Source organism: Quercus robur, chromosome 6 (assembly GCF_932294415.1).
Source record: "Quercus robur chromosome 6, dhQueRobu3.1, whole genome shotgun sequence".
Lineage (NCBI taxonomy): Eukaryota > Viridiplantae > Streptophyta > Magnoliopsida > Fagales > Fagaceae > Quercus > Quercus robur.
In genome coordinates, this window is record NC_065539.1 from 18,539,465 (window position 1) to 18,551,817 (window position 12,353).

General features: G+C 35.3%; 1 protein-coding gene across 1 annotated transcript; it reads left to right on the forward strand.

Annotated features, from left to right (window-relative positions):
• The first annotated feature begins 10,207 nt into the window (after positions 1-10,207).
• Positions 10,208-11,540, forward strand: LOC126733096 (bZIP transcription factor 11-like). The gene has a single exon (XM_050436253.1). The coding sequence runs from the start codon at positions 10,771-10,773 to the stop codon at positions 11,221-11,223; it is 453 nt and encodes a 150-aa protein (XP_050292210.1). The 5' UTR covers positions 10,208-10,770; the 3' UTR covers positions 11,224-11,540.
• The last annotated feature ends 813 nt before the right edge of the window (positions 11,541-12,353 follow it).

Consider the following 12,353-nt stretch of genomic DNA (forward strand, 5'->3'; position numbering starts at 1 on the left):
ATGAACAGTAACTGCAAATGTTGACTTTTCCACAGTGAACAATGCATCATTGCACTGTTTATGAACTCACAAATTCCACTTTTCAGCAACTTTTTCATTAAAAATAAGTCTCACAGCACTATTCACACATTTAAAAATTATTTTACTACAGTGTTTTCAGTTTCAGCAAAAATAAGCTCAATCCAAATAGACTCTATGTCAGTGTCCACAAATTAAATGACGTATGTAGTGGCAACTTGTTAAACACAATCATGGAATGCATTATTTATTCTAATACTAATTCTTAACCAGAAGGGTAAGGATCGATGCATTAAGTAATTCAGGGAGAAAAGCAACTAGAGGAAGAAAAAAAAAAGTTAATATATATTGCTACTTTTAATTAAGAAATTGGATTGCAACTTTTGGCAAAGAAAAGGAACACACTTCCTGCCATTATTGTGAAAATGTGGAATTCATTAATACCAAGTGCACGAGCATATATGCACAAAGCACACTTTTTTCTTTTCTTTTTATTTTTTTGGTATTACGTGAAGAATATTACGTAAGTTTGTAGGAAGTGTGTTCCTATTTATTCAGGGAAAAAAAACATATTGCGTTAAGAATATATAAGAAAAAGTTGTTAACATCCCAAATTACTCAATAAATAAAAATAAGGGATGTGTTTAAAATACTATGTGCACTAATATTTACCCTAAAAATATTGCAAGTTCACGTAATAGCACTTCAGCAGAAGCAAAGTGTGGGTGGTCTAAGAATTTTTTTTTTTTTTTCATTAAAAAGAAAAGAAAAGAAAAAGTGGGTGATCTAAGGTTTTTTTTTTTCTTTTTCTTTTTCTTTGGCCGTGACAGAACTGAAGGTGGTTTAGGAACTAAAAAAGGCTTCGTTAGTCTTTTAATTTAGATAAAGCTCCTATAAAAAAAATGATAAAGTTTGCTTGAGTAACAGTTAAAAAGGTACATGGCATCTTTGAGGGAAGATATTACTTAAATTTAAGCATATATTACGCTTCTAGCATCTAAAACAATCTAAAACAAGGAATATGCTTTTTTCATAACTTAAATTTGCATACGGTTACTACTCAATTATTTAGAACTATTGAATGAACTACCGAGTAGTGAGGGGAGCAAGGGTCGGGTTCAAGTTTCTAAAAGGGTACTTCACACATATGTTATATATACACTTAAATTTTTTTGAGAACATATATAAACTTAAATTAGACTAAAGTATAACTTTTTTTTTTAAATGGACTAAAGTAGAACTTCTATCTTGTATAAAAGTAAAAAATACTAATAATACAACTTGGATCAAGTACTCTAGAGTTTCTTCTCAAAAAAAAAAAAAAGTACTCTAGAGTTTTTACTTTTTAATATAACTTTAAGTATCAACAATTTAAATGGATATAAAAATTGTAATAGTTTATATTTAAATTTTATAAAATTCAATCCATTCATTTTAAAATGAATATATATAATTTTAGAAACTTTATACTTACTTATCCTAAAGGTCCTAACTCGTGCACTTTTTTTTTTTTTTTTTTTAATTTAGCGTTGATTAATCAAAGTTTTTTTTTTTTTTTTTTTGAGAAACAAAGTTTGTGGAAAAAGAAGCCACAAATGTCATCCAAAATATGTTGGATTCCCATTGGATGGACCCAACTAAAACAAAAAATGATTATCTTTTTTAATTTTTTGTTCTAAAAAAACTAAAAGGCTATCTTTTTGAAATCGTTGATTGAGCATTATTTTAATTAATGTTAATACTGTTTTGGGAAGTTTTAAATTTCAAATTATTTATCAAATTAAAAAGAGAAAATTTCCTATATTTCGAAATGAAATTAGGTTTGGGCAAATTTATTTTATCAGCCGTTGAGATAAGTCTCCTCCTATAAAAGAATTGAAAATCTCATTTAAAAAATACTAATAATTTGGGAGATGAGGTTGTAAATGAATGAATATAGGAGCATGTGTTATTTATTAAAAAAAAAAGTATATGCTTTTTTTTATATAGAATATAAATGTTATTATTGTTAGAAAATTTATTGGGGTGGTTGTATGGGCTCAGATTTGGAAGGAGGACGTCTATTGTTCGAATCTTGTAATGGAAAACACTTGAAAATGGTAAGGACCCGGGCCGGTAAGTAAAGTGTCATTATAATTACGCTAAGATAGAAGACGACAATTTCTTATTTTTCTTTACAAGCTTAAGAAGAATAAAAGGGACAATTGCAGCTTTAATAAGAGATGGCTCTATGCAGAAGGCTAATAAAATATTGGGGCCATTGTTCAGAACTCTAACATGCAGGCATGTGATATTGTACGGACGAGATCATAATGGATACACAGTACTGGTACACTGATAGTCTAGTGCGATGACATCTTGGCTAATTTCTGGTCCTCCTTCTCCATGATACATTTTCTTTTTTTGCTGAATTTCTCTGTAACACATTTAAGGGTTTTACTGTACGTGCTTTTTCAACGTTCCATCAAATATTTTCAAAATAGATAATTAATATGTGACTTTATAATTACTGGTACGTTTTTTGACTTTTGAAGTACGGTCTTTATGGTAGTAGTTCACACCAAACTGTACGTGTGTATGATTGTATCAGTTCGCCGCAAATTAAGTTGGTGTCACAAGTAATGGCACAATTTGTGTCACAACGGTGAATTGTGGTCGGTAAAGCGGTGTCCACATATTGATCCACCTTACTTTTTCATCAACTATAACTTACAATATGAGTGAGTTATGACACAAGTTATATCATAAGTTGTGACACTAACATTGTTCATTGGATGCCATAGTACTGGAGTAGTGTCCTTTTGCTATCCCATTGTTTTTTGAAATAAAAGATATAATTTTTGGTAATTTTTTTATACCAAAGGTCTTATTAATGTATGCTCTTAGTATAAATTTGTTTTTGGAAAATTTTTATTGGGAATTGAAAAAGTTATCAAAATTTTTTTAATTCCTGATAAAACTTTTTCCTAAAATGGTATACTATTGTGTGTTTTTAGGGCACATGTTAGTAAAATCATTACACTAAATATGTGATAAGAAAAACTAAAAATTAACTTATTTTAAAGAAAAGATAGTTTTGTTAAATTTTAAATAAATAAGAAAATCTGAGAAAAAAAAATAAAAAGCTAAATGCTTTTTGCCAAATGGACACTAATCTTTTTAAATAAATAATAAAAAATATTATGACTTTTGTTAACAAGTCCTTTTACCCATTCATTAAGGAGAAATTTAATAGGCACCATTGCATTGAGAAACAAGCTGATCCATTATAATAAAAAAGGTCCATAAGAATTTATTATATTATAATATCATAATATGACTTTCAATGATATTACAAACACAATATTTCTCAAAAAAAAAAAAAAAATAAACACAATAAACTTTTCATAATTTATTTAATTATAAATAGTAATTAGTGCAGTGTCATTTTTAAGTGTTACAATTGATATCATTTTTATTATACACTAATTACAGCCGGTCACTTTAACAATTATAGTTGTAGTCCTCACACACTCTCTCTAATAAATCTCACTTTATAATTAAATAAATAATCATTTCAATAATTTATCCGAAAGCAAAAACTTAGTATATATTAGAATTTATCTAATAAATTAGATTGGCGGTTTGATTTTAGAATTCTGTCCTTTTTTTTTTTTTTTGGAAAGCCCAATCAAACTTCATTCATTTAAGAAAGAGAAGCCAAAATACAAAGCATCACAGGCTGGTGGTGGTGAATCTTCCAACCACACAACTTTCTCATCTAGGACATTAGCATAACGAGCTAAGGAATGGGCCATTGAATTGGCACTACGCTGAATACAATTAAAAGACACATAACGAAGACCGGCTGCTAAACAACCAATATCATCATAAATCACCCCCAGATGAGACCAGTTTGGATTAGTGGAGGAAACAGCTGACATAACCAACGAATTATCCCCTTCAACAATCAACTCTAAGAACCCCACATCTATAGCAAATTCCATTGCTTTCCGGCATGCCAAAGCTTCTGCCTCTTCATTGTCAACCATGGCTCCACCCCTCACCGATAAAGCTGCCATAACTTCCCCAGCTGCATTGCAAATCACCGCTCCTACACCTAATCCATTTGCAAATGTAGCTGCATCAAAATTCAGCTTATACAGCTAACTCGTTGGAGGCTTCCAATTCTGTAGAATTCCAGGAGAGACCGAACCAACCGCAAGTGAACTCTAGGCTTCTCTATACTCCCTTAAAAAATCTGTGGCTCTCTTGTTTAACTACCCTAGATGTTGCATACTTCCACCATGTAACAGTGAATTCTGGTGATGCCAAATAAGCTAGCTTTGGACTAAAAATGCCTTAAGCTCCTCAATTGACAGTTTAGCCATCACAAATTGAAAAAGCTTTAGAAAATCATCCTTCTACCCTCCACACTTTTGTATCCAAGCAGTAGACCCAGCCCAAACATCTTGAGTAGCACTGCATTCCCAAATTGCATGGATCACCATCTCCGAACACCATTGACATATTTCACACCTATCTTCTGTTATCACTTGTCTTTGAACTAGGTTCACCTTTGATGGCAGAATATTAAGACAAGCCCTCCAACCAAAAACTTTAATTTTGCTAGGTACACAGATTTGCCAAAACTGATTCCAAACCCAGTGATCTACCCTCTGTCCAGAGCTCTCTTCCCTCCCATTGGTGTCTCCATCTAACATGCGAGCAACATGATATCCCGATTTAATAGCATACTTTCCATTGCGACAATACTTCCACACCAACTTGTCTTGCACCTGTCTCCTACTTAACAGAATTCTAAGGATTGCCTTGGCATCAAACTGATTGAATAACATGTAAATCCTCTCCCTATCCCATTGGTGCACACTCCAATCAATTAAATCCTAGACTCTCCATTCCCATTCATCATATTCAGCTAGAAATAGAATCTTATTATCAGGATGATTCGGTATCCACTTGTCTTCCATCACTCGTATTGAAGAACCCGTGCCCACCCTCTAATAGCAACCTATTTTTAGAATATTTTGAGCAACCAGCACACTCTTCCAAACATAGAAACTATTAGGACAATCTACCGCCTCCATGAAGCTACATCTTGGAAAGTACTTGGCCTTGAAACACCTAGATAAGAGTGAGTTTTGGTCTTGTACTAGCCTCCAACCTTGCTTTGCCAACATTGCTAGATTAAAGCTCCTAATATCCTGGAATCCCATACCACTTTCCTTCTTAGGTTTCATCAAAAAATTCCAATTCTTCCAATGAATTTTTTTGTTCATCACCAGTCTGCCCCCACCAAAATCATGCACATAGGGCATCTAACTCATTGCAAAGTTTTACCGGCAACAAGAACACTCCCATAGTATACATTGGAATTGATTGGGCCACTGCTTTGATAAGTACTTCTTTTCCGGCACGAGATAGCATTCTACCTTTCCACCCTTGAAGTTTTTTCCAAAATTGCTCTTTAAGATATGCAAATGTTTGGTACTTGGCCCTCCCAACCAAAGTCGGCAAACCCAAGTAAGAATCAAATCTATCCACTTCCCTTACTCCCAAAGCTTGTTTGATCCATTACTTCTGTCTCTTAGATGTGTTACTACTAAAATATACTAACGACTTCTCAAAATTAATGCATTGTCCAAAAGCTTCTACATACAATTGCAACGTATCATAAATCACCTACATTTCTTCCTAATTTGCTTGACAAAAAATTAAAGAATCATCTGTAAAGAGCAAATTAGAAATACTAGGCGCCCTTTTGCAAATTTGGACACCATGAAGCCGTGCCTCATATTCCGCTTTGGAAAGCAAAGAAGTAAACCCTTCTGCATATAAAAGAAATAGATAAGGTGATAAAGGGTCCCCTTGGCAAAGCCCTTTCAAAGGGATAATATTTCCATATGCTTTACCATTAATCCGAACCGAGAAAGAAGGAGTTGTGACACAACTCATTACCCTATTAATCCATTCCTCTGGAAATCCCAGTCTAATCATCATCCCCCTCAAGAAAGCCCACTCCACTCAGTCATAAGCCTTACTAACATCTAATTTCAAGGCTAGAGCTCCTTTCTTCCCCTTTTTTCTCCCGTGCATGGCATGTAAAGTTTCATAGGCTAGCAACATATTATCAGTGATAAGTCTACCTGACACAAAAGCACTTTAGGCATCAACTGGGGTAATATAGTCTTCAGTCTATTAGCTAGCACTTTAGATATTATTTTGTAAATGACATTGCACAAGCTAATGGGTCTGAAGTCTATCATCTTCTCAAGTGACTTAACTTTTGGAATAAGAACAATATGAGTATAATTTATTTCAGGTATTATATTTCCAAACTTCAAAAAATCCAATACAGCAGAACTAAAATCATTACCAACAATATGCCAAAACTTTTGATAAAAAAAAGCATTCATAACATCGGGTCTCGGGTAGGTCCCATTTGAAATAATGCTGCTTTTACTTCCTCCACACTGTACGACCTAGACAACTCTTCCTTCATATCTGTAGACATCCTTTAGGGAACTATGTTTAAACATTCCTCCATCCTTTCACATGTACCTAAGTGAAAAATTGTCTCAAAATAATTAACAGCCACCTCCACCACCTCTCTAATGTCCTTCACCTAATTACCATGTTGGTTTTTAATACCATGAATGAAATTCCTCTTACGCCTTTGGGAAGCTTTTGAATGGAAAAACTTTGTTTTCCTATCTCTGTGCTTCAACCAGGATACCCAAGATCGTTGCGCCCAAAAAATTTCCTGCTTAAGAAGAAGATCATCTAATTTTTTGCTCGCTGCCAATACTTCCTCTCTACTCTCCTCTGTTAACTCTTCTTCATTCATCTTTTCAATCTTTTTAGTTAAAAGTTTTATCTCATCCGTAGCAGGAGCTTTTTTAGCTAAATACTAAGCCAACAATTCTGCCCCACACCCCTTAATCTTGTCCACTGTTGCATGTAGACCAATTGCCACTCCACTCGAATAGGTCCAAGAGTCCATGACCACTCTTTCATAATCATCCCACATCAGCCAAGATTCTTCAAACCTAAAACCACAAGGCCCTCCTCCCCTGAAATCATGGTCTGTTCTAGTCTGAAGAAAAATCAGAACATGGTCAGATGAATGGTTGAATCTGTGGCTAAGAGTACTAGCAGAAAACTTTTCCTTCCACTCACAGTTTGCAACGGCTCGATCCAATCTTTCTCTAGTATTAGCTGCCCTAGGTCTTTTTTTATTCCACGTAAATTTGTACCCTTGAAAACCTAAATCAAATAAATTACATAACTCCAGTGCTGCCTAAAACTCTTCCATCTGTTTATACTGAGTTGGATGTCTACTTTGCTTTTTTGACTGATGCAGAATCGCATTGAAATCTCCTATAAAACACCACCGCCCATCCACAAATGAGGAAATATGTGATAATAGTGCCTAGGATTTTTTTTCTCACTTGCTTCTGGCCACCCATAGAAACCTGTCAAGAACCAAGTAAAACCATCATCCTTGACCACCTTCACTAATATATGATTCTTTGTAAAATTACATCTAACTGAACCTCAGATTTCCATAACAATGCTAAACCTCCCCTAGAATAAGGCTTCTTTACAATGAACTTATTCAGAAAAGGCAACTTTCTACCATGATTTGCAAAACCTTCTTTATCTAGTCTTGTCTCCATTAAGAAACAGGTTGTGGGAGCTTGATCCCTCACTAACTTGTGAAGGCTTCGAACTGTCCAAGAGTTCCCAAGCCCTTGGCAATTCCAATTGAGAAGTTTCATTGCATTCGGCAAGGGTGCATGAGCACCCCCGTCGTTTCCTCTGAACTAGAATCAACACTGCTTTTTCCCCACTTCACCACTTCAATTTGCTCATCCTCAACCAGGTTGCTGCCTTCTTTGCTTGTACTTCGTTTCCCCAAAATTGACTTAGCCCCTTCCTTGATAAGTTCCATACGCCCAATTTCCATACGCCTTAGCCTAGTCCATGTTGCCTTTGGTTTTAGGCTTTGAGGCCCACTTCCAGAATCCACACTCACCACCTGCATGAGATCCTCCACTTTAGCGCCTTCCCCAACATTTGAATTTAGCACCGTGATTTTAGTATCAAATACACCAAATCCCACACCTTCCTTGTATGTCGCCTCAATCCCATTAATCTCGAGTGCCACGTAGTGTACTTCCACATCTGTTCCTTGTTTTCTGTTATGCCTTTCCTTATGTAACTCATCTTGTTCCCTAGGGCTAGGTACAGTTTCCTTGCCGTCCACCACCTGTGTTACGTGACTGGCCTGAGCAGTCCAAGCCTCCCCCCGTTGAACCTCCCCACCTACTTCTTCCCTAGCAGAATTCTTGCGAGAAGGTGAACGATTCTGGCCACCTATAGCCTTCAACCAGTCCCTGTATTGATAGCTTACCTTCCCCTCATTCTTAGTTGAAGCAAAATATGAGGTACAATGCTTTAAGTCATGTCCCAGTAACCCGCAATAATGGCAAAACAAGGGAAGTCGCTCATACTTAAAAGTAACCTAATGCCTTGTACCCTCTGAACCTGCCAAGAATGCACCTCTTCGGATCGGTTTTGCTAGTGGAATAACAACTTTAATCCTCATAAAATAGCTTTGGCCCTTAGGTTTTTGTTTTTTCTCCACCTTAACCACCGACCCCAATTTACTTCCCATAGCCTCTGCAATTTTGGGTGACACCAAATCAAAAGGAGCACCCCATATTTGCACCTAAAGGGAAACTGAATCAAACTTAACGTTGCCAGCCGTCATCCCTACTTTCCATTGAAGCAACATCAAAACCTAGTTATCAAAAGTCCATGCCCCACCCTTAAGCACACAATTCATCTCAAACTCAAATTGGAATTTGAGTTGAAATAAATTTGTTCCCACCTCAACAATCTGGACAGCTTCCTCCAATCCCCATCCCCTTTTCAAAGTAGTTATGGTTGCCTTCTTATTGAAGGGGCGACAAGTAAGGAACTTCCCAATCAAACTAAGTGCACAACTCTCCAGCCCTTCTTTTCTTCCTTCATCCAAAATCTCAATTATCTCCTCTTCCTCCAAAGTCAATCTCATGTTCTCCAGTATACTCGTAACATCATCTGCCATGATAGCCAAACTATGAAAAGAAAAAGAAAACACAAACCCTTAGAAAACCTAAGGGAGGGATATCTCGTAAAAACGAGAGAGAGAGAGAACTCCTACTAGCGAGGAGAGAATATTAGAAACATTCCTTGACATATTTTGTCTATTTTTTAGGTTTAGGAATGTAAGGATTTTCAAGAAATTAAGGGAATCTATAAATATAATTCACCCACGCCCATAGTTATTTTCTACTTCCCACCTGTTTTGTTTGAAAGGAAGTTCGATTAAATTTTTTTTTCTTTGGAGTATGGCAGAGTTTGTTGAGCGCAGCAGACTAAAGTGAATAAAATGACTAAAATTTTATATTATTCTAAAAATTCCAAAGTGCCATGCCAGTGTGAATAATTAAGCAATAATGTGTACACATTTCATGCAAATTTATTTGGCACTAATATGGTGAAAGTTGCCAACATACCTTGGCTGTTTTTCTTTGCGCATGTGAGTGAACAATCCCCCCTCTCAAGTCTCAAAGACTTTTACAGGAGTAGAGTCTAGAAGGAAAATAATAGTATTTATTGGTAAACACCTTTTTTTTTTATACCCAATTTCACAGACATATAACTATTTTATGGATTTATCATTTTTTATCGATCACTTAAAATGGCACGTATCAAAAAATTATAAAATTAAATATAGTTTAAGTGTATCCATAACGTGATTGAGAAAAAGAATAATATTAAGCTCTTTTCTACTTATTATTGACCACACTATTTCACACTATTTGGCACCACTTGATTATATATGCAATTAAGTTTTGGTGATTCATAATTTTTACATAAATGTACTATGTTTTTCCCATTTATCCAAAAAAAAAAAAAATCCCACTACTCATAATGGCACATCAATTCAATTGGCACAAAAGTTGTATCACATGCTTTCTTTTATTATTTTTAGTTTGATAGAATAGAAGTGCTTTCAGCCAAAAAAAAAAAAAAAAAAGATAGAATAGAAGTGCTTGATTATTCTCTTTTATTTTTTTTAAAGAATATTTTATTATTTTACAGAGGGCGCTGTTTGGTCTATAAAATCCACCAGCAATACCCCTCAGAACTTCCTCTTCTCCTCTCTTCTACCCCCTGTAAAATCTGGGCCTCTCTCTTCTGGCTTTCTGATTCTCTTCAGGTCTTCTAGATTTAAAGCTCTGAAACTCTGCCATTAGAGACCCATATCTCTCTACGAAAGAAGATCACTCTCTCTCTCTCTCTCTCTCTCTTTCCTTCTGTATCAAATATTTTTTGATGCTTAATATCTTTTTCTTGATGTTTGAGACACTATGTCATCTCCAGTAGTCAGTGAAATCCTCACCCTCCGGCGCAGGACCCACTTAGTTCAGTCCTTCTCTGTTGCTTTCCTCTACTGGTTCTACGTTTTTTCATGAACAAGCTCTCCTTCTTGTCTAGCTAGACCCCATAACTAGGTCTTCTTAATATACATATTATATTTAAGTTATTTTCAAATAATTAGCATCTAGGTCCTGTGCTTTACTATTATCAAGCATAACCCAGATAGATAAATCTTGTTTTTCTTGAGCTTAATATTGATAATACTACTGGTGATAACAATATATCTTAAAATAACTATTTTTGTTAAGCATACTATATATGGCTTCTTCTAGTGGAGCTTCTACAGGGTCTGAAGGCGATGATCTCCAGCAAGTTATGGATCAAAGAAAGCGGAAGAGAATGCTTTCAAATCGTGAATCGGCACGTCGATCAAGGGTGCGCAAACAGAAGCACGTGGATGATCTGATGGCCCAAGTGTGTCAGCTCACAAACGAGAACAGCCAAATCCACACTACCATGAACATCACCCTCCAGCACTACATGAACATTGAGGCTGAGAACTCAGTTCTCAGAGCTCAGATGGCTGAGCTCAGCCACAGATTAGAGTCTCTCAGTGGGATCATCAATTACATAAACTCAACAACTGGTCTTTTTGAGAGTACAGATCAACAGGGCACTCAGACCCATGATGATAATAGCTTCATGAACCCATGGAGTTCTAATATCTATGTGAACCAGCCCATAATGGCCTCTGCAGACATGTTTATGTAATAATCCTTTTAGATCAATCTTGGTCTCCTAAAATACTCATAATCTTGCTGAGTTGGTGTTGCTTGTGGTGCTTGTCCAGGTTTCTAATAAGTGGACAATAGTCTATATATATATAGTAGTCTCTCATGTCTTATCCTTTTTCTTTTTCTTTTTCTTTTTCTTTTTTCTTTTTTATGTGAATTAGGTTCCTGCCTGTAATGTCAAAGGCAAAAAAAATATTTTAGAGAGGATTGTGAACGATGTAATTGGGTTCTTGGTCTGTAATTGGGTTACTATATATTGATAATGATATATAATTAATAATTGTGTTACTTTAAGTTATTGATTAGTGAAAATTGTTGTGTTGGAGTTGCTAGCATTACTTTTATTCGGGTGATCTATTGGTGACATAAACAATATCACGAGAATGGTCTCACTCTCTTCCTTTCCAGCTGTTTAATTACTCTTACTTTTTTTTTCAGTTAATGGGTGCACAATAAGCATGTCATTATAGGTCGCGTATTGAACTAGTAGTGATTTGGACAAAAGCGATAGCATTATTAGTCTTTCCTTGGATGGATATGATTGGACAAATTTTGGTGGACCTATAAGATATGATGAAATTTGGAAGTTGGTGTTTACTAGTGGGGTCCTCTGGGCAAGGTGGAAAAGAAAGGGTCTTTGGACATAAGGAACATCATTAAAATGATGAGCTCAGAACAAAATTACTGGCTGGGAGAATAAAACAAAATCCTACACCTGAAAGTTCTAATTAATCTGAATGGATCAATCAAAGTCATGGGAAGGTATCGTGCATTGCATTATTTTTTCATTATATCTAAATGAAGGAGAGAAATGATACATATATTCGATATATGAAATAATTATATAGATAAATCGTATTAACAACTTAAATCTTTTTATTTTGTTTGGTTAAAAAGTTTCACATCTCATGCCTCGAGCATATAGAGAGAGGAAACTAACTCGTATTTTGGTGGACCTATAAGACATGATGAAATTTGGAAGTTAGTGTTTACAAGTGGGGGTCCTCTGGGTAAGGTGGGAAAGAAAGCTTCTTTGGACATAAGGAACATCACTAAAATGATGAGCTCATACCTAAATTAGTGGCTGGGAGAATAAAACAAAATCCT

What these genes read in the sequence shown, in the direction of transcription:
- LOC126733096 (XM_050436253.1), top strand. Translation starts at nt 10,771, where the DNA reads ATGGCTTCTTCTAGTGGAGCTTCTACAGGGTCTGAAGGCGATGATCTC.